This window comes from Xiphias gladius, chromosome 22 (assembly GCF_016859285.1).
Source record: "Xiphias gladius isolate SHS-SW01 ecotype Sanya breed wild chromosome 22, ASM1685928v1, whole genome shotgun sequence".
Lineage (NCBI taxonomy): Eukaryota > Metazoa > Chordata > Actinopteri > Istiophoriformes > Xiphiidae > Xiphias > Xiphias gladius.
Genome location: NC_053421.1, coordinates 6,483,319 through 6,506,633, shown reverse-complemented (window position 1 = coordinate 6,506,633; position 23,315 = coordinate 6,483,319). Strand labels below are relative to the sequence as shown.

General features: G+C 42.7%; 1 protein-coding gene across 1 annotated transcript in view; it reads left to right on the top strand.

The window, feature by feature from the left end:
- The window catches only part of rims2a (regulating synaptic membrane exocytosis 2a), a 145,086-nt gene that overhangs the window by 55,533 nt on the left and 66,238 nt on the right, over window positions 1-23,315 (top strand). Inside the window, exon 6 of the mRNA XM_040117351.1 lies at window positions 17,987-18,936. Coding sequence (XP_039973285.1) covers window positions 17,987-18,936 — 950 coding nt within the window. The remainder of the gene's footprint in view (window positions 1-17,986; window positions 18,937-23,315) is intronic.

The window sequence follows — 23,315 nt, the reverse complement described above, 5'->3', positions numbered from 1 at the left end:
TTTCCCCAACCCCTTCAAAATCCCGTCACACCTCACCCACACTCAGCCCACCCTCAGCCCCATGGTGTTGTACCCCGGGTGTTAGCGGCACTCAGCAATTGTAATTAAGCCAGCCCTTTATTGGTTTTGTCCTCACCAAGGGAGATATCTGTAGGGAGGAGGGAGAACCTGGTTTATTGCCTGAGCATCTAAGAGAGGGGTTATTATGATTGCACACTGGAGAGAGAAAGAAAAGAAGTGGATAGAGAGAGAGAGGGCTAATGTGGAGAGAGTCGGAATGATAGCAGCGTGGAGGAAAGGGAATGAATAGTGCGAGAGAGACAGCGTTAGAGGCTGAATCGATACGCTCGACTCCTCTCTGCTCCACTCTGCTCTCACCAAATCATATCTCAGCATCAGACAGAGAGTGAGAGAGGAAGAAAAAAACAGAGAGAGAGAGAGAGAGAGAGAGAGAACTGGTAGCTAGCGGGGGGCTGTGTAGATAGATAAGGATCAGGCTAATGTCCCCAGCCCCAGGCCTTCTGCCACTGCTGCTAATGCTACTGCCCAGAGAGGGAGGTGAAACTGCCTTTGCCAACGTTTGGTTACAGGTTGTCAAGGCACGGTCCCACAACCAGTGGCGCACGTGATATCACCCAGTAAGTTGTACATTACAGTTAGGTTCGACTGGCCAGTCTGTTCTCAGCAGGGAAACAGGATGAGGAAGGTACAGAGAGGGTCAAGGAGCAACAAAAGAAAGAGGGAATACTTTTCAGCCTCAGCTTGTACAGAACGCTGACATCTGGGCTCTTTTCATGCTCATGGAGCGAGACTGATTCCCTCAAAGGCTGAATAAGCATGTGTGTGCGTGCATCTCTGTGTGTGTGACCCTCAACCTTAACACGTCATTAATGGTTGAGTTACACTAGGCATAGTGTCCTCCCAGTAAAACTACATTTCACTTTGGCATTAGAGGCCACTTCCAACTCTGCCCCAGGTCCTTAACTTAGTCTCTTTCCACTCACTGATGAACTAAAGAGATGGCTGCTGAGTGGCGCAAATGTGAGACGCAGCTCTTCTGTGTGTGTGTGTGTGTGTGTCCTTGCGGTCCTTTGTGAGTGAGCATGCGGCTGCACTTTTATGTTCATGTGTTTCAAGCCCAGTCCCTGGGAGGTCTTTTTTCTCTTAAAAAAGTCTCTTTTTCTCTGCTCCCTAACAGATGTCTGATGTCATCTTGTTTTTATATAGCTGAGAGAGAAGAGAAACTGCACACGGTGCATGGATAGTGCTTTGCTTTCAACCATATGCCTTGATGTGTGATGCTATTTGTCAGTGTCAGTAACCATTTAACAGTTTGTAGAGGGGTTAAATCTGACTGCTTTAGCTGACGTAGCTTAACGTCAGTGTGGGATCTTAGTTGGAGTCTATATATGTATGTAATTCCACAAACCCTCCTTCGGCCTTCATGGCCAGTAGAGTTGCTGCTTGAAGGCTTGGCTATCTACTCCTAAACGTACTTCACAGCATCATCATTCTTGTTTTACGTTTGATTTATTGATTAAAGAGGCTTAAAAGGTCAGACCTTTGGAAGGTCAAGAGGTGGGCTTTCTTAGCTAAATCCTTGTTATTCAGTGCAATGGAGTCTATATGACACAAATGAACAAACATTTCAAACTATACTGTCACTGAGTCAGTTACAGTACTGACTCAGTGACAGATATGGAATCTGTTTAAGTAATATAGTGATTCACATATTACTTTTTCGACTCTACGTGCCAGATGCACAATTGACCTGATAGCATACAGTCATATCTACATGCATTGTTTCGAGAATGGGAAAAAGACTGCTCTAAGCATAATCCTGTTGCTGTGCCCCAAATCCAAATCTGTTTTATGCTCCAATTTATTCAATTACCAAAAATACACTTGAAGAAGCTGTGTGATAAAGCAATAATGTAAAAGCTTAATCTAAACATCTGCGTCTATCCAGCCCATTGCTATCATCATCCCTCTCATCCCCAGCCCGTGCTCAAATCCTCTTTTGCAACACTGATGGTATTTCACAAGCTCAATGAGATTAATTATTTCCATATTTTGCAAACATTGCACCGTGTGTGCGGCTCCCCCGTCTCCCCACACGTGTACAATTAGCTCAGTTCATTTGTGTTGCAAATGAACCGGCCCTGGCGGTGCTCGGCAGCCTCCCTCCCTGGGCTTCTCCTGCCACGCAGCAAAGAGGAGAACCCAGCCGAGGAGTGATCAAAAGCCTCCTTCTCTGGCAGGCAGATGCTGAGTAAACAGAGAAGAAGAAGCTCCAGTAACTGTCTCCTCCTGCTTCCGCCTCTTGCCTTCATTATTTTTGGAGTCTGCTGGCTGGCATTAATGAAACCCCATGTAATATTCATTTAATTCCCAGTGTTTACTAGTTCATTAGGTTTTGGGATAGTAGTTGATCTGATCTCCAGGGGAGGCTAGAAAGAGGAAAGAAGCTGACTTTGAAGATTTTTCTCTTTTCACCAGTCGGGCTTCCTTCCATTTATTCATATGTCTCTCTTGATCCAGTTAGAAGACCGTTCACAGTCCTCTCCTTGATTACTGAATTGTATAGCATTTCTTCTCCCTTGTTTGCCTCACCACACTTCAGCTTTCATTTGTACAAATATAGCAAAGTTTTGAGGGCTGTTTTTGGATTTTGGTGCAGTGGTACATCAGATGTAAACCCGGGACCGGTGTAGCAGCTGATTAAAAAATATGAGAATATAAGTTTAGGTTCATCATCTCCCTACATCCCAGTTGAAGTTAACTGCTGTCTTAGGTTAAATGTTTACTCAGACCAGGGCCCCTCTGGCCACTTCAGGTCCCTGGCTGAGGGCATGTGTTACAGACTCTGTCCTATGCAATTACAATTAACCCACACAGCCCTTTGGTCTGGGGCATCGCCCTGCAAAGGTCCGACCATGGGTTCATCGATTGAGATGCTGGCTTGTCAATGCCATTGAGCACAGGAGAAAAGGTCTTTCTGCTGAGCACACAGGGACACAGTAAGTGGCTTTTTCATCAGACGCAGAGGAAAGGTGAAACTTTCTCACAAAGTTCGCATTTTTAAAATATGGTGAAAGCTCCACTAGGTAGTGCTGTAGCTGTGCTCGAAAACGTGAGCTATATTTTTGCATTTGAGTGGGCATTGTATAGTCAATTTAAAATTTTAGATTTTTTGACAGTATCATGTCTTTACTTTACTGCATTTTTCTCTGGCTTGAAGTTGTTGATTTCCTACTATCTGCATCTATCCTGCATTATTAGTTTGATTCTTTCTGGGGATGAAGCAGCGATGTTGCAATAATTTACTAAGCATTAAAAATGGTCATTGAATAATAGAAAATATCTTTTGTGACTCATCATGTTCTAAAACGTGTGTAAAGTAATTTGGGACTAAATTTGACAGACAAGCCTCTTCCATATCCATTTCCTTGTAGGCTTTCCCAAGTTCTTAAACCCTTGTATTTAGCAGAGCTCCACAATGTTTTGATTTCGATGTGTGTGTGAGTGTGTGTAGTGACATCTCTCAGACAAGGAAAGTGTTTCAGAAAAGAGCTTGGGAGGCACCATCTTCCCATTATGTACAGCCTCCCGTCTTCCTCCGGGCGTGCCTCCCAGCAGCCGATCTGCTTGAGTTTAACGTAAGAGAGACTTGGGGAAAGGCAACGAAACTGAATTTGGAGAAGATGTGTGTGTGTGTGTGTGTGGGGGGGGCAGTAGTTCATAAATTTGAAAAATGCACTGAAATTAATAGAATTTTCAGAAAAGTGACTGACGGGGAAATATTTCAACGTACTTTGCTAAATAGTCCCAGAACGGGATTGTAAAAATGAGATCCTCTAATGTCGTGCTCCAGTGGAACCCATTGAACACATCTCTCATCATTCAGCATTTTTTTTTTTTTTTTTTTCAGCACTTTCTCAAATGTTGCATGACTAATTTGGCACATTGTGGGAAAAAAAACCTGTGTGACTGTGGGTCACAGTTACTGTCTTAACAAACCTTTTGGAGATTTTGCTTCTGCTGGCTTAAATTCTGTCTTTTGTTACTCAGTTACAGACAAAACAAAATTTGAATCTTTCCAAATCAGACCATTACGGGGGGATTGTTCAGCACTAATTTACTTTGCATGCAGTGGGACTTGAAGTCAGTTACCTTCAGTGCATATCAGTTTGTTAAGCTGGGCAATCACTGAGCAATACTGTAATTAGCGTACATGTTGATTTGATTATCCCCAGGCCCCAGCCACAGAGATACATTGGGGTAACTTGGCTGCAGTGGCTTCCCTTCCTTATGGATTGGTAATTGGAGAGCGCTTATGCCTCCTTTCCCTGGCAATCTCTGTGCTTCCCATTTAGGCCAGTGTTTGTAACAAGCAACATTCAAACAGATGACCAGTTTGTTGCAAAGAAATGGGCAATGTGGAAGAATTATATATTACATTTGATCCCACATCTGTACATATTAAAAAATACTAAGATTTCTACATTTATTCATCCAATTTTTACAGAACATTTATGGTCTTGAAAAGGTGTGACATCCCCCCCCCCCCCCCACCACCACCACCACACACAGAGCTTTTACAACAATAATCTGTTGTTTTATTATTATTCATTAATAAGTGATGTGTTAAAAATAGCTGCCGTGATGGTAAATGTGACCTGTGCTGGACTGCCAGAGGCGATATTCAGTGTGTACTGTTGTGGAACAAAGTTTAAATTCAAATGCTGCAGTCAAGTGGGCTCATTCATGTTTTTCTCGTGTTCTCTTTACATTGTGTAATTGCTGTACTTAAAATGCAGTGGTTCCAGAGAGTATGAACATACATAAAATGTTAAGCCTGTTACAGTTGCAGTTCTATCAGCATTATGTTTTACTGTTTATACACACTGTAAAAAAAATCAAGCATTTAAAAAGTTGTACTCAGCAGTACTGGATGTCCAGTACATACAAACCTACAGATATTTATGCAAAACCTGGTGATGGAATTTTAGTGTTGCCCCGGTTTTAACTCTCCAAGCCACTCAGGATATTATGTGTCCAAATCCAGAAACTATCCAAGCATGAATGGGCTCTAAACTCTACAGTTTGCGGTCACCTTTCTAGAAGACATCTTTCTTGTTTGTGTGTTCTTTAGGAAGTAACACTTTTCGTCCAGCCAAAGTCTAGCAGTGTAGAGCTGTTTTATTTTAAAAACCACATGAGGTTTAGCTCTAGTGGTGTGTGGGACGTTTGTCTGCAGTACTTTGAATGTGACTCTTTCCCAGACTCAACAGCACTAGTTACTGCTCCCTCTCATTTACACTTAGTTTCATGGCTGCTCCCTAACTGGATGGTTTGACTTCCTTTTGACTCAAACACAGCATTATCTGATAATATTGGATTATTTACCCAGTTAATCCAAGTCATGTGTTTCTTACAAAGAGGTTATTTCTGGTGTCTAGTAGGTTTGCCAGCTCTAAACGTGTGAGATGTAGGAATGGGTAAAGCAGCTTCTTCTGTATTCTTTTGGGCTGCTGGTCCAACTACAACTACTGGATGAATTGCCATGAAATAAGGTTAAGTTATCAGCGGATGCAATCTAAGGACTGGTGATCTTTTGACTTTTTAAAAGATAAATTCTGTGAGCATGAGCAGGATTAGGTGGAATTTAAGAACGTCTAGTGAGACCGGAGGTTTTGTGCAGAAATATTGGATTTCCATTGGTAATACTAGACGTTGGGTCCATTTCTTCCCCCCATTTGTTCGCACAGGGCAGGACACTACAAAGACAAGCGTGGAAAAGTGTTATATGGGACAATAGGGGCCCAGCCTTGAACCCAACATGAAGAGCTATTTAGCCTGGACTCCATCACCATTTGTCAGCAATGATTGAACAATAACCAAAGAAACATTGCTCACCTGTCAGACCTCCTACTCCTTTCTCCCATCTACTGGATCACACTTCTTGCTGCTTGTATGTCCCCTATGCACATACACCTTTGCCCTCCTTAGTCTTGTCGTATATTTGGTACAGGGATGGCTTGGCTGTCTGCCGCGTCTTGCCGTGCTGCTGCAGTCTTATCTTCTGACAATAATGGACTCAGAGGAGTAAAGAGAAAAAGAGTTGGGGGGGGGGGTCGACGTGAGGAGTCCAGACCATTGCTGGTTTCCCAAGAGGGTCGTTGGTCTGTCCAGCCCCGGAGATGTTATTTTGGGCAGCAAGGATTATTAAAGCATCCTCTGACTCACCCCTCAGCTTTTTTCATTACCTCCTCACTCTCTGTGTAGCCAGACAGTCGCGCAGCATCACTGCCTTTGATTTCAAATGCAGCTTGCTCACTGGAATGAAAAATGCATACTTAGCAGAACCGAGAAGAAATGCATGTGTTGAGAGCGTGTGCGTGCAATTACTTGTGTGTCGGAGAGTGAACAAGATGGGGAGACCATGGTTCTTGAGACATTTTTTTTGCCAGTGCAGAAATACAACCCAGTGTCTGATTACAATAGAATTTCCTGGTATGTGAATAACTCGACAAATCTCAATATGTTTTCGACACAGAACGCTTTGTGAAAATGAACAATGACTGACAAGCACTGAGCAATCAACAGGCTAGGAGGCAGGAAGGGCCTCCAAGGATATTCCTTAAGTCTTTTTAATGTCTTTGTGCGTGGAGTTAGAGTGCAACTGTGAAAGGATTCACACCATTGTTTACTCATTTTATCGCACCTTAATTTTACCTGGATGTGTGTTTGAAAAGCACGATGAGGCATGAGCACTACTTTGGAGTCTAGGATAAAGATAACGATGAAAAGTTACCGTAAAACCCCCGATTTTGTTTTTGCTGACTTCCAATGGTTTAACTTCTTACCTTGATGCAGTTATGCAGTGTACTCCAGGGTGTTTCAGTACACCGGGACGTCACTGTTGGGTGGGGTTACTACACAAGCAGAAAAGCACACTTCAGACCACACCAAAGGTGGTCAGAGGTAAGACAGACTGGAAACTTTTTTCTGCTTTTCAGCCAGGTGGGAAAGCTGAGAAAACCTTTTCTCCTAGAACTTATGTTTATATATTATGCAACTGTTTTCCCAATTACGTTGTGGTGGCGAATGTAATTGCTGGCTAGATTATGTTCAGAGGCATTGTTTTCAAATTAATTGACCTGCACCGGAGTTGCCAGGACGTGGTTGGCATGGATGGCAGGCATACAAAGTGCACGACTGTGACACCTGTTGTTAGGTTTAGCTAACAAAAGCACTTTGGTTAAGGTAGCGGAAAGACTGTTGTTTTGGTTAAATGTAAATAAACACGTGCCTCAAGTCACTGTGGACTTTTTCTGTATTAAACCAGACGACCATCTTTCCCTAATCTTAATAAGTCCTGTGAATGTACAAATAGAACCATAAAAAAGTTTAATGATGCTGTAGTCACTACAAGTGGATATTGTACCGCAAATTACGATATTTTTGCAAAAAAAAAATACACTGTCACTGAACATCTCACTGATACGTTCAGTATCAACATTTTTGCAACTTAACAGTATTTTGTCAAAATGTCAATACAAAATGGAATCCGGACAGCATTATTTCTCCTTCAAAATGTATGCGCTGTTGTAAATGAGTTGTATATAGGAGACAGGGTTGGCTGTGACACCTATTGGCTGAGTTCTAATGGAAAATCAGCCAATCCTTACTTTGATGACTTTGATGTTAATTACAGGGACTCAAACATAAGTCTGCATCATGGCTAATGTTTTTTTCTTTTTATAAGTATCTAGAAACGAGTTACTTCCTGATATATCTTTTTAACAACAGACTTTTTGAATTGACATAGTAGGAAAAGCACAGGTGCGCCTAATAACATTAACAAAAGCTCTGTCCTATTCAAGTGTCCCTGTAAGCAATGACAGGGTGACAGTGAGCCAGCACGCTTAACACTAGGCTCCTGGAACTGAACCAGCTAAGTAGAGTTTATTTATTAAATTATTTACAGCTTGGACGTCCTGTGGCCAAATGGTTAAGGCACATACCACTTAACTGCAACGTCCACCATTTGATTCCTGGCCAATTCCTGCTTCAGTGGTGTTCGCAATACGATAAAAACATGTACACATGCTCTGCTCTAACCTTTCTCTGTGGGGGGGGGGGCAAGCAGCAGCGTAACAGTCCTTACTTGTAGCTAATCTTAATGGCATATTCTGTTGGGGCTTGGCCTACATAGTGCGCTAGCGGTGCCTCTTCTTAAAAAGGAGACATAACAGGCGCGCAGTGCGGAAGATATATTAACCATACAGAGTATAAACATAGCATGAGCACACAAGGCACCGGTTGGTCTGCTCACAGACAGGATGGAGTCTCCGTTCGTGGTGGAGCCAATTACTGAATACACTTAGAGATCTGCAGACACTGTCAGCTGAACTGATAGATGTGGGGCTGTACAACCTCTCTGTACACTTGCTTCACACAAAACTTTCCACAGAACAGGGAGGTGAAGTGAGGGAGTGGCTGCCATCTGTTACTGTGAATGAAACTGTGCTGTCAGAGCTTATTATTTATTGATTTTTTAAAAATTTAAATTGATAATCTTGATCAAGGAACAGGCAAAAATTTTGATTCTCAAGATAACATTTGCTGCGAGAGCATCCTGTACTTTAACCATCTTTTATTTATTATTTTTTTCCACTTCAAGGGATGCTGTTGCATAGTTATCAGCTTGAAAAATTCTTTTGTGAGCCGTGAACTTTCACCGCAGACTTTTGTTTAGGGGACAATTTGGTTTATATAGAGTGTCAAGGTGTGATTTACATTCTCCATCTTCAATGTGTGATGCATGCAAAACATTTTTACTACATTTTTCTTTAATGCACAACCACATGCATGCCAGAAATCTGATTGCAAAAAAACCTTGGTTTTCCCGGGGTATATGCCTCTATTTCACTGCGTCAAAACAGATTGATGCCACACAGGTTGGAGGGAAAATGTTTTGTTGCAGCAAACTGTGGCATTTATGGGAAATTCAGTTGTAGTTAAAACAAAAAATACAAAAATGTCCTTCTTAGGCTTGCCGTGTCATCACTGATGGACTGAAGTCATCTTCTTGTCTCCCAGAGTTGCAGTCGGATACACACTCCCCTCAAAGCTACTTAGAGCCCTGCAGCCGGGCCCCATCCCTGACTGTGTGGTGATAAAAAGCCCCCACAGGTCCTTTACCATTTCCCTTCAACTTCTGTCCTGAAAACGCTGTGTCAACAGCCCATCTCCCACCTGCCCTCCCTGATTCCACACTCCCATAAGTCAACTGTCACCCCCGTCATCACAAACAGCACGTAGTAGCGTATCTGCACCCGAGGTCAGTGTCCGCCTCATAGGAGGGCTGAGGTGAGGAGGGAGGAAAGAAGGGGGGGAAAGTGAATGGACAAACATGGTGACAGACGTGAAAAGGAAGAGGCAGGAAGAAAGACCTTAACAACACCCAGATACAGTCAGTCATAATACACACACCCACACGCACGCACCAAGTAGACTTATCAAACCAGGTAACTGAAAGCCAGCCATGCCATGATGGTGCAGAAACAGGAAAAAAGTCTTTCACCCGTTTTCTAATGCACAGAAATGACGAGTTAGAGAAATCTCTCTCTCTCTCTATTCCTCCCTCTATTTATCTCTCTCTCTCCCTCTTCCGTATTTGATTGGATGCCTGAAAATCCACCCTGTGGATAAAAAAAAACCAAAAAAAAAAAAAACCAAACAAACATAAAGCATTTAATTTTTTCAGTTTAAGCATCATAAGACCTCAGGCTGAATGAGATTAGGTGAGGCCTCCTGCTTGGCTTGTGATTGGTGATAGATGTGAGCTAGTAATAAACCAAGGAATGTAATCCCTTCCTAGGCTGAGGACTGAACGGCTGGAAGGTTGGACGGGGTCGCAGCTCGACCTCCAGCCAACCATAGCGATCATATGATGATGTTGTTAAACCCGAAAGTCGGCTCAATTTCAGGCCCCCAGAAGCCTTTGCGGCACGGTCATAAACTGTGGCATTCATCTACATCCAGCAGTTTGGCGGGGCACTGTGGGTGCAGCAGACCGACAGAAATGAAGCAGGTCATGCTGATGCTACGATATCATTTGGCTATTTGGAGATGCAGCTGAACTGTCGGGTTGCCGCAGGAATTTAACCTGGTTTGATTGTACTAGGTAACAGGGGGATTGGGTGTATTTCTTTTACTCCGAAGGGCGTCCCAGATACACAGCAGCCAGCTGAGTCAGTCTTGGAAAGGGGAGTGACACTGCATCCGTAAATGTACCATTAGAGGTGTTTTTCCTCTTCCTGTCTCTTCTTCTCTTATTGCTCTGTGTTGAGACATGCACATTCAGCTTGTTTTTCTTCTGCTCGTGCTTTCTTTCTGGTTATCTTATTCCAGTAGAGACCATTCCAGGATGTATTGTTGTCATTAGTGAGCCAGATTCCCTCTAAGAGGAGAGCTCTGCAACACAGCACCACTCATTTGTTCTCATTTGACTTCTCTCCATTATCCGCAAAGTAGAGGTGGCACAATCCCCACGGGGGCAGCGTTGCATTTTCACCTTGATTGCTTTTGGCTTTCTTATTTAACATGTTTCTTCAGCAAAGGCAGAGCAGACAGAGCGGGTGTCACACACTCAGTCCGAAGAGCACTGCTGCAAAACTGCATTTGCTGCTGCTGTGTGTAGATCATCTGTAGCCCTCCGGAAATAAAAGAAGGACATTTTTTGTGCTGGAGGGGAGAGGATTGGAAAAGCAAAAACAGGGCCTGTTTGCAGGCTGTGAGCCAGCTCCGGTACTACGTTTGGATCGGACTGAACTGCCTTTGTGAACGGTTTGAATTGGGCTGCTCCCCGGGATCCGACAGTTACGTACAGTAAGGCTGGTTCTATCTCATAATTTTTATAAACTGTTTTTGCTCAAACATCTACAGCAAATTCCAAACAAAGGAGCGTTAGTTTTGTTTCCTCAGAGATAATTGTCACAGCAGCATTAGCAAGCGGCACCTTCATCATGGTATTTTAGTTTTTACGGCATCACAAAGAGGTTAAAGCTCAAGCTAATATCTATGAAATGCTGGACGAGGGTACTGTGGTGGGAGAGTGAATAAGTGTGTGTCAGTGTGTACATGCATCAAGGTGCCTACACAAGCAGCTGAGTGCATTAAACCAGCAACATCTGTGAAGGGTTCATCACTTACGGAAAGCTTCCTCATTGACTTTCAGTTATTGATCGTTGTGCTTGTGGCATTTCTTTGGTTTTAAATGGAAATATCAACGTAACCTCTTGGGCGGTTGTGGGTGTGGAGATGAAAGTGCACATTGTCTAAATCACCAACCATGGAAATCTTGAAGAAAAAGCCAATTCGTGGTTTAGTTTCGTTTTTTCGTTTTTATTTGTTTTGCCTAAAAAAACCATGTCATCTCATGCTGTTGCCATTACAGTAGCTGTGAGAGGAGGGTAAGAGGAAATAAGGCAAGCCGAGTGAGACAGGGAGGCAAAGATAATCACATAATCACAATTTTGCCTTCCACAATTAATTAAGCTTGGTCATGATGCTTTGCAGTAAGAGTTCATTTAATCTGTAAACTGTTTGACCAATCACAGGCGCTTAATACACTAAATAGTTTTGAATGTGCTGTACTGTGATTAGCTGCTCCCAGCTTCCCCAATACAGAGCAATTAGAGCATTTTTACTACACAAGCACACTGTAACTGTTACAGGTCTGCATTTTCTATGGTGGTGATGAATTATTTGTTTTTCTTTTTTTTTTTTTTAATTTAAGATTTTCTCTAGTTTTACTTAATGCAATATGAAGGTCGGGGCAGTTTTCTGTTGTTCATGTGCATTAATACTTTTAAAAAATCAAAGATAGATGACTAATATTTTAAATAATCATTATCCCAGTATTGAACAGATGATTATCATTTAATCCAATATTGCGCATTACTAGAATGGCATAACGATCATGGACTGTGTTTGTGTAAGAGTGAAAGGGAAACGGAGATGATTGTGCAGCAGTTTCGGTCTACGCTGAAAAGCTGCTCTCAGTGTTCCCACTATACAGTAAATTGAGCCTGTGTGTTGCAGATGCTCTGTGTAAATGGATGTGTGATAACCTGGTGGGTTTTTTTTTTTTTTAAATCAAAAACCCACATCAAATGTTAACGATTTGTGACCACAGGGGCTTCCTGCTTGATCTCAGGCCTTTCATCATACAGCTGAGTATAGGGAGTGTAACACACACACACACACACACACACACACACACACACACACACACACACACACACACACACACACACACACACACACACACACACAAACACACTGAGACAACGACACAGTTAGACAATCTGGTCCATTTGCAGCCAGGGAACTAGGCTCTTGCTGTGGATTTTTCTGATCAGATCCCGTCAGTAGGTCAGAGCAGGAACACATCTGATGAGGTAGAGAGGGACAGCCTCACCACAGACAGGGCTTCTCATTACACCACAGTATATCGGGGAATTTCGCCAATTGGTTTTTGTGTAGTGTTGCAGAAAATAACAGCATATAAAGGTTTTATCATTGCAAGCATGTCGGGTCACTTCTAATCTTTTAGGGTTGCACTTTTTAATCTTTTGGGGCCATAGTGTAATCCCATGATTTTTGTGAGCCATGGATTTGATACATTGTGTTGCTTTTGATAAGGACAGTGTACTTTAAAAAGATGATTATAATATTGGAATTATATCTAGAGCACTGGAGGTGTATAAGGCTTTGCTGGCAGCAAAAACAGAAGCCATGTTTACGCAACATCTTAGCGATGTCTGCATCTTTTCTGATTTATAGTGAGTATGGAAGTTTACCCCTCTGCACCCCAGATATATTTTGTACACTCCTTTGCTGTGAGTATCAAAACATTACCCTTTACAGTCATTAGAATCAAAAGAACATCCTTGCAATCAGGGTCATAGGTGGCTGAGTCTTTGTTCCCTATGTTAGATATAAAAGTCCTGGTGGCAGTCGTAAAATGAGAGCACTTTCAGCCTCCCTGAATTGAATCTTATTGTCATCACGCCTTGTCTGCAACTGAATGAGGTCTTGCGGTTCATACGCTGTCACAGCAGAGGATTTCTATAGTTAGCTCAGAATAGGATAACAGCAGTAACGAGGGCTGCTGTTATTCCCACAGCAGGAATGTGGTGAATGGTGGCTTGTGTTCCCACGGTGAACATGTCTCTCTGTTCTTGGCCTGTTAGGATGCTGCTCAGTGCCACATCTGTGCTGACATCACGCACACATCCCGATATATAAGGTGATGTGATGGAGGGAGTACGTCACCGTGTGGTTCGTGACTCAGTCGTCGCAGCAGCCAGGCTTCTGTGCAGCATCGCAGGCATCAGGAGCCTATGGTGTTCCATCCCGTCATTCCATGCTGGAGCCTGACAAGTGTGGCAGAACACACCATGCATACTAGCTGCATGTTCAGCTATAGGACTGTTATCTGGCATCTTCTCTGCTTCGTTTTTTTCATTCTTCCTGTGATTCACATACATTGTCTACGATATCCCCTCTTCTACCTCTTCACGTTTTGTTTCTCCTCTATTTTTCTGTCTGTGTCACTATGGATCGAATGCAAATGTAAGAGCAGCAGAGTGTGTCATGGCAGAGCTGTGGGGGGCTCAGAGGTATCTGCAGAGAGGCTGTTACAGTAGCAGTGGCAGCTGGAGCAATGGGGGAATAATGCACAGTATGAAATTTAGTGCTGCGCCACCGCTCTGTTCTACTCACTGAAGGCTGGTTTAGCGCTGACAACGTTAGCCTCATGATGCAGATGCTGATGGAGTACAGCGTGGTTGTTAGCATACTTGCTGGCTGCCATAGACATTTCTCTGTTTGGACAGGAAGGACATACAAGCCTAAACAGGAACAGGGAAATGTGATACTTGTGTCAAGATGAGTTACAACTTGTCAAAGGGCAGCTTGTTAATGTTTGTTGTAGTTGCTATGTGCATGTTCTATGTGCATGTGTGTGTGTGTTTCGGGTGTAGGATTTCAACACAACATCCCAGAGGGCACATTAGCCTGAAGCCCCGAGGACATTCTGAGAGCCAAAGTGAAGCATTTCTCGGGCAGCCAGTGCAGCACACATAAAGCACACACACAGACACAAACACACAGGCAGGCACAAGTGAATGCACGCACCCATACAAATGCACATACATAATAAACACCTCTATCATCATCGAGTCACTATAAAGAGATGTTTCTCATGCTCCTCACACAGTCCCTCATCCCCCACTCCACATTCTCTCCCATCCAAGTCATGACGCCTGTCCCCTACTCCAGCATATATTTTCTGCTGCTGCTTCACTTTGGATTTGTGAATGAAACCCCACTCACTTAGTGTCCAGGAGCAGGTCATGAATAATGCAAAAACCCTCATGTGTTTCTCCAGCTGCGTCTGAATCACTGGTGAGGCTGCGTTTGGATGCTAAGGTGATAGGAGGCATTTGTTTTGATGTGAAACAGAAAGGAGAGGTCACTCGTGTGAGCTGGCTGCAACACAGAGACTTCAAATGGCCTTTTGTCTTTCTCTAGGTCTTTGTTTTAAATAAGGGTGTGTTCATTAAAGTGCATATCCATTAGAATCCTGTTGTGTTTCCACTACATCTTTGGTGCTACAACTGCTGCAGTGTTTTTGTACTACATTTGATAGAAATCATATATTCGATCTTTTATCTTGATTTTCTGTGGATGAAGTTATGTCGTAGGTGGGTTGTCTTGCTCTGGTATCCTCCCAGAAATGTAGAATGCAGCACCTCCTGTTTCATTTGTTTTCTTAGGAAAAACAGTCTTAATAACAGGTATTTACAATGTCAAAGCTATAAACAGTACTTATATTAATTGGCTATTTGAGGGAATCAGAATTATTTTTACTGGAACGCAGGCAGTTATCAAAGCTGCATGAATGTACATTTTCATATCATACAAATGGAGAAAGTAGACTACGAAACAAAGTCACAGCAGCAGTCACCAGTTCTTGTCTTATGTTACTCACACATCCAGCAGAAACAGGTCAACACTGGCATCTTGGTAGGCATATTGGCAATGGGCTTACAGCTCCATAGAGCTGCACTTAGATATTAATACTCAGTATTAACAGTAGTAGCAAGAATTTCACATAACATGACGTCATTTGATGCAAACATAATATTAGAAATATAGCTAGTAGCTTTAATATGAAAAATATCTATTAGCATTTTTTAGCAGCATTAATACATTGGGAGGAGGGGTAGGCAGCAAAACAAGCTGACATCATTGACATATTATCACATAATAAAGTTGTTATGGAGAACAGGTTAGTAAGCATCTCCCTATTTAGTTATTTAGCAGACATGGAGCAACATTAGTATTCATTTGAAGTCATATTTTCACCCACTGGGTGAATTAAAGTCCAATATTCACTCTACTTTTAGCTCTGTTTTGGTCTTCACCAACTCCTGAATGAAATATCTTGGTCTACAGTGGCTAAAAGCTACACTATGTTGACCAGATAGTTACTAGCTTTCTCTGTCTGTTTTGGTGCTGGGCAGGTAGCTTACAGTAGGTTTATCAGAGATTTTTTTCTGAAAACAGCCACCAGCTGCTGCTGGAATTTACACTGATGACACCAGTGAGAGTGAATCACACTGTAGAGCTGTTGGCCGTAAAGAAACAATAAGCGAAAAGTCGCTAAAATGCTCTAAGAATCTGAGGGGAACTGCAGAATCAGAAAATAAAAATATTGCTTAGTGCAGCTTTAAAAAAGTAGAATTAGCCAAATCATTGACTAATTTAATAAACCATTGAATATATACTGTATTTGTAGGAATGCTGTGTGGTATTTTGAGATTTTTTACTGGACCAAACAATTATGTTATTGTGTCCTTTCTATTATAAAGTAAATCTTGCCTTTATGTAGTAGTGTTGCTGGAATGCACATTTGTGCTGCTCTATTGCTTGACTTCTGCCCCTCTCTAACAGCTCATATTTTGACTGTACAGTAGTTCATGAACTACACACAAGGCCCATTCATCATTCTGTCCGCCCCTGGAGCAGGCACTTCACTTTAGTGAGATTGCTCAGTGTTCAACATAGAAATTCAACACAGAGAACACAAAAAGCATCTTTACCCATATGTGCTTTACCAAAGCGCTGATATCTTGTGGTCTGTACATTCATTATACTCAGACTGTGATCCAGTAGGCAGGGACCAAACCTCCTCTGTGGTTTTAGTGAATCAGCCAATCATACCTGAGGAGCCCTTACTTTGGCCACTGAGCAAGGCTGGCAGCGGTGATTTATGAAGCCCCTTTGAAATTTATGGAAAGTTGTCATGTACAAAATTAAGGGAATGCTTCACAGAGCTTTTCCCTCACCCAAATGTCATTATTATTTTGGTGGAAAAGTGGGAGAAATGTAGGAGAAAAGTGGCTTTTGAATAATTGATTCTGAACAAAAGAATAAATGCATTAACACACAGTTAGCCTCCTCCAGGCTTTTCATCCACTTCCTGGCTGGTTTCCTTACTGACAATCGGATAATGATAAAATGAGTGACAGCTAATTTTGGGACTGTGGGGCTCCTGACTGTAACCATACTTCAAAGTATTAATTTTAGCAAGTTATTTCACACAGTTTTAAGCTTTTACTTCTCTTCAGTCTTGTTAAAAAGGAGAATACTCAGACAATGTTTGAAACAAAAGGCATTAGTATAATAATGTTATGATTTTAGTGTACAATATCAATAAGTTTGTATTGTAATTTTTTGTAAGTTCTGAGTTACATCAGGTATTTTAACCAGAAGGAGTAAGGTGATGAGATAAATAAATGGGTACCATCCTCTGAGGTTCATAAATTCAGACAGAACTCAGACACATTGTTATTGTCTCTTACCATCACTTAATGTCCATTGTACTGTTCACACAGATACAATCTATGAAACTCTGAATCATTTATCAATGCACTACTCTCAGTACACCGTCTTGTTCCTCTTCTATCTCCTCTTGCACATACACATACACAGACTCACACTATTAATTTGGAAACACAAACAGGTCATATCCAGGCTGGCCATGTTGTTCATCTTTTGTCATCCTGTTGTTTATAATGCATTGCAAATGATGATGATTTGAGCACCTATATCAACAAAATAATCAGATGCTATCAAAATGAAAATGAAAAATTGCCCATGCCACTAAGGGAGTCAAGTATTAGATACAACATTGTGCTAAGACTGTGTGCGCACTACTAAACCAAATTAAATAATCAAACAGGCTTTTAGCATGCATGTTTCTCCGGTGTGAACACGTGTTTTTTTGCATAAAATATTGCCGGCTGAAAAGCTGTCGGCATTCCATGCCATACTGTTTCATTAAATCAGCTCAAGTGGTATGTTTTTCCTTGCACGTTTTCTGTAAAATCTAAAGTTAACATTCCAATTGCATGCAAAATATGCTAAAAGAAGAGCGTTAGTCGGCCATGATATAGAGCATATAGAGTCTATTACAGTGAGAGGAGGAGTGGTGCTGCATCGTGCAGCTTAGTCTCATTTCTCTCTCCCTCTCTGTTTATGTGTGTGACAGAGACAGAGCAGGCTTTCATTAAGTTTTGACAGGGACTGATCCCAAAGCAGTGCAGGGCAAAGTAAAGTGAAGCTATAGACTACAGACTGGAGACTTCAGCCTCAGCAGAGTAGCAAAGAGATGTGTGATGAAGCACTATGAAACTTTTCTGACTGATACCTCACATTTCCTCCTGCACACAAGCAGATGTGCTGTATGCTCACTGGAAATTGAGCAGCAACAAGACATGCACACACAGGGTCAGAAATAAATCACGATATATGATGTATATCAAAAGAATCACAGAATCTGCAGTTCAAAGTGGACCGACCTCTAAATTTCACTCTTTTGTTCCCTTTCCTTGATCTACAGGAAACGAAGCCCATCTGCATCCAGGGATCCAAACCAAAAATACGACCAAAGGGAGGGGGGTGACCACTCACAGTATGCCCAGACGGACGGCGGCATGCCCAGATCACCGTCCGATTACGGGGATGGGGACCCTCGGCGGGCTCCGCGGGGCCCACACATGTACCCAGATGTGGATGCGGCACGGATGGGCTACCGGGACCGGCGAGGCCCTGGACGCTGGCACTCCCAGGAATACCCGCTGGACCAGGAGCTAGATGGACCGCCCAGCGAGTATGACCTCCAGCAGCAGCGCCAGGAGGAGTTCCAGGCACGCTATCGCAGCGACCCTAACCTGGCACGCTATCCTGTTAAGCCGCAGCCCTACGAGGAGCAGATGAGGATGCATGCTGAGGTGGGCCGCCTGAGGCATGAGCGCCGCCACAGTGATGTCTCCCTGGCTTATACGGAGCAGGACGAGCCCGACCCCATTCGGCTGTCCCGACAGCATCTCACCGAGCGCCGGCCGCCTATGGTGGGACAGCGCTCCTACTCCGTTGACCGCTCCTCCCCAGGGCCTATGGGTCCTGGCCTCGGAGGTCACAGAACCTCCAACCACAGCCCCCCTACGCCGCACCGCAGCCCTGTGCTGGGGGACCGATCTGGGGACCTGCGGAGAGGAGACCTGGGTGTAGGCGGGGATCCCATGAGGAGGCAGCAACACCACTTGGACCCCAGTTCAGCTGTCCGCAAAACCAAGAGGGAGAAGATGGAGAGCATGTTGAGGAACGACTCCCTCAGCTCGGACCAGTCAGAGTCAGTGCGCCCGCCACCCCCGAAGCCCCACAAAACCAAAAAGGGAGGGAAGATGCGGCAGGTGTCACTGAGCAGCTCTGAGGAGGAGCTGGCCACCACACCGGAGTACACCAGCTGTGAGGATGTGGAGATAGAGAGTGAGTCAGTCAGTGAGAAAGGTAGGGGTCACACACACCACCAGCCTCTGCTCTTTCTGCTACTTTCACTGTATATGGAGAGCTTTATTTAGCATTTCCTTTATATTATACAAATGCAAACTGCTCAGATGCTTTTTCAAGCCATTTTAAAGACATTCTTTCCTTGTATTACTGACACAATATTGTTTGGAAAGTCAGATTTCACTTAATCATCATTTAATTATTCTTGCTGTCTCATGTTGATATTGCTTTTCATATGATTTATGCAGCTGTTGACTCAAATATATCCTTCAAACTCCCCAGTCGACAGTCTGTACACGTGCTTTGTATGTTTGTATGTTTATATGTGTATTTTTATGTGTAGGGCTCATTATTTTAGGTTAAAATAAAACTTTGAATTTATCAGCGTTTATTTAGATTTTTAAAACAGTCAAAAATCTTTTAAAAACATCAGTAACATAAAAACCTGGGCAAATATGGATGAAAATATAAATTGCAATGCAACCACATTTGCAGTTAAATGGGCTTTTCTTCCCCTTAGTATGACTTTGGTGCATAACCAGCAGCTCATTTGCATTTCCTCCACATTCTTTCTACTCAGTTTCCATTTTCTGAGCTGTGCACTTCTTTAAAAGACTCTTTTTTAATGTAAACTGTGGTAAACAGTTCATTCTTTGATGTGTATGGTAACCTCGGTTTAAACCGATCTGCTTTTCTTATAAAACCCTGGCATTTACAGTAAAAATCTTAGAAACCTGAAAATAATGAGCCTTATGTATGTGCAAAGCACTGTTGCGTGTTATGTTTGTTATCGGTGAATTTACTCTAACAGCTCCAGTGCCTTTGAGGAGGAGGCTTGTGCACTCACGAGCCAGATTTGTTTCAGTGTGGATTGGTGTTATGTGCTTTTAAATGAATGTATTGCTACATCTCCCAAGGCCTTATCTTTTTGCTGCTGCTGCTGGCACACTTTGCCAGGTCCACAGCTGTTTCACATGGTCAGTCTGTTCTAATGGACAGTGTTACGTAACAGACAGACAGAGGGAAGCAAGGAGAGATCTGGGGTGAGGGTGTCAAGTGAAACAAGGTGAACTGAGAAAATAATATCTTTGTGTTTTATTGAGTAGTTTTATGTCATCACTGCTGCATTTAAATGAATGGATGTTATTAGCAACGATGCAGAGGGTGATTATATGTTTTCCTGCATTATACTGTATCTACCCAGTTAGCCTGACCTCTTGACTTCCATACTGTTCTCTTACCACCCATACCATACTGCTGATGTTAGTCCTTGGCAGATGGTAAAAAAGAGACATGTCTTTGCTCAGGATTTATCGGCCCGTATATATAGAACATCAGTTTTGGGATTTTTCACTGCATGTTCTGCTGTTGATTTTTCAAATTAGTTCTACCAATTTCACTTCAATAACTGGCTGAAAGACTGATTAGAAATTAAAATAATGTGAATTTTATTCTACAAGCAGTGGGTCCAGTGTGGTATGCTGGGTATTGGCTTTGCCTGGCCTGTCTTGCTGTTTAACTACGACAAGAAAATAGAAATGGACATCAGATCGCAAATGATGGCAAATGTCCTACCTGCTTAGAGACACAAGCGCACTTGTCCAAGTGTATAAACACACACTGGCAAGCAAACAGTCAGAGTGACTGAATTAAATGCCACTTTGCATAGAATCAACCTCAAAAGCAATTGTTTACGCCGTTAGTTTCTTGACTGCTCCACCTGGCTGACAGTTGTCGTAATTGCAAATTGATTTTATTGTCAAACCTGTAATTACGGAGGCCTTTACCTTAGAAATGTTAAAAGCAATGAACAAAGGGGAAGAGGAGCAGTTGACAAATGGAGGAATAATGGAGGAAAGTACAGTAGCACAGTTTGCTTTTGTCAGTAACACTAGACCAAAGCGCCTATCACATGCTCGAAATATTTAATCTAGAGGAGAGAGGAGGAATTCAGTCGGTCTGCTCTGTTATGTAACTGTTCTCCTCACTAAGGGAAGCAGCATCAGCGCTACATTATTGATGTGGGAGTTTCCAGGTTTCCAGGTAGCCATGAAAGAAAAATAAGGGAGAAGAGCAGGCTGAGTTTCAGGTCAGAGTTTCTGTTGTTTCTGTCTGTGTCTGTCTGCCTCCTCCACAGGTCAGCCTGTGTAGGAGAAAAAGGGAAAACAAAAGAAGGAGTTCAACTATTGACCTGAATAAGTATAGCTTTCCATACTAGCTATAGAGCATCCTTGGCTAATTATGTGGAACAATCTTAGCTCTTTATTTAGGTATAACTTGCAGCTTCATTAATTTATGACATAATTAAGGCTGCTGTGCTAGGGTGCATGCAGGGAGTAAAATAAATGGTTCAGAGAATTCTACTGAATCCTTTATTTTAAACCAGTGTCCTTGTTTGCACTCTTTCAAAATAGATTTAATTGTGTAACAGACAGCATAGAATCAATATTTAGGCCCCGGGACATGTGATATTCTGGAGGGTATTAATATAATCAATAAAAACCTTATATAATAGTCAGATATGCACTCTGAAATATAACAGCTATAAAGATTAATCAGTCTGTTTTTGTAGTAGATAGAATTTACAAATGCATGACTGTAGAAATGGCATATTTCAACTGCACCAGGTTGCACAGCTGTTTTAAATGCTCCCAAAAGGAACATCCTTAGACACCAATCGTGATTTGCATACAATTTTCAGTCTGAAAAACAAACTATGAAGGAATCTCCCTTCATGTACTGTAACATGCAAACCAGCGCTCTTTGATTATCTACTGTAGAGAGCATCACCAACAGCCACCACCATGCATGAGAAAAGGCACAAAAAAGAAAAAAAAAAAGCACCTTTTGGCCTTATGTGGCCTGTCAGCATCTTGGGGTTTGTGCACTCAGCTTGACTGGCTCAGGAGATGGGTGTGTAACAGCAGGCTAAGCAGGGTGCATGTCATGCTCTCGAATCTCCAATACCCCGTGGAGGCCACTGAGGAAGGGGGAGGGCTTGATGGGATAGGAAGGAGGGGAAACCAAAGGGAGGAGGAGACTGGAGGCGAGAGCGTGTGCCTGCTGTAATGGGCCTAGTTCGTGCCTGCAAGCACCAGAGACTGATTTATCGCGATGGCCTCTCCCTGTGTTTTCCTCTTTATTGATTCCCCTGACATGCAGTCTCATAATAGTGCCGAACAGACAGAAAAGGAGAGGCTGGCTGGCTAACTACAACAGAGAGGTAGACATTGTGTAGTGACAGGCTATGTTACATCCTCATTAATGGCTTTTAGGATCAGTTTTTGCACCTCAGTGAGTCTGCTGGATTTTTACTCTGTGCTATCAAGCTTTTTCTTTGAAAGTCTTATTCATTTAACTTTTTATACCTTGATTAGAACACCTGCTGGCTTATGTGCATGATGAGAGAAGTTACTTAACTTCTTTTAGAATATAAGTTCACGTTTTAAGATCTGCTTCCACCAGAGGTTTAACATGACACTATCACCTTCCTAGCATGGTGACTGAGTTTAAACATACACACTGTGCCATCTTTGCCTCTTGTCTGCTCTTTCCCCTTGAATTCTAGTAAAAACAGCATCAATAATTACTGATCCAATTAATATTTACACTGGTTTTTATTGAGCTGTCAAAGTGATTGAGAGCCTGCTGGTGGTGAACTCCGCCACTGCCTGCGTTCTGCCTTAGCCCTGAATCAGCACTTTGTGGGGCCTCGGAGCTGGGGCGAAACAGCAGGGCTGGTCGCAGACTGCTGATGCTCACAATTTATGGCCATGATGAGTTTCCTGCTCCCTGAAAAACCACACAGTGCCTCGCTGGGGATCAGTGCCCAATTGTGGTGTGCCACTGTTAATAAAGCTTCTGGGAAAGAAAGGGGAAAGGCTGTACGTGCATCCATGCTGGCGCCCACTCAAATCATCTTTGACAGACACTGAAGGTGGGCAGGGGAGGAGGCTGATGGAGGTGGAGGAGTGTGATGGGTGGAAAAACAGGCACAGGTGGAGGTGAAACTGTGACTGATATAACCTTGAGATAATCCATATAGCTTCTAATTTCAGTCTATCTATAGTTCCAAAATAGACAAATAAATGTAAACATCTCACTTTCTCAACATAAGGTGATTTACATCATATTTTTCTTCCTCTCCCTGATCATAAATGCAGGCCTTAAGCTGTTTAAACTATCATGGCTACATTAGGCAAGTGACTTGTTCAATGGAGAATGTCTGCCACTCTGAAGTGTGCTCTGGTGTTTATGCTGCCAACAGAATAGCAAGTGGGAGGCAAAAAGGGTAATCACTGTTGTCAGCTGTTGGTTAGAGGTCCGCAGAGGGCAAAGCCTGTCTGGGGACATCCATAATTTTTTTATCACAGTGCATA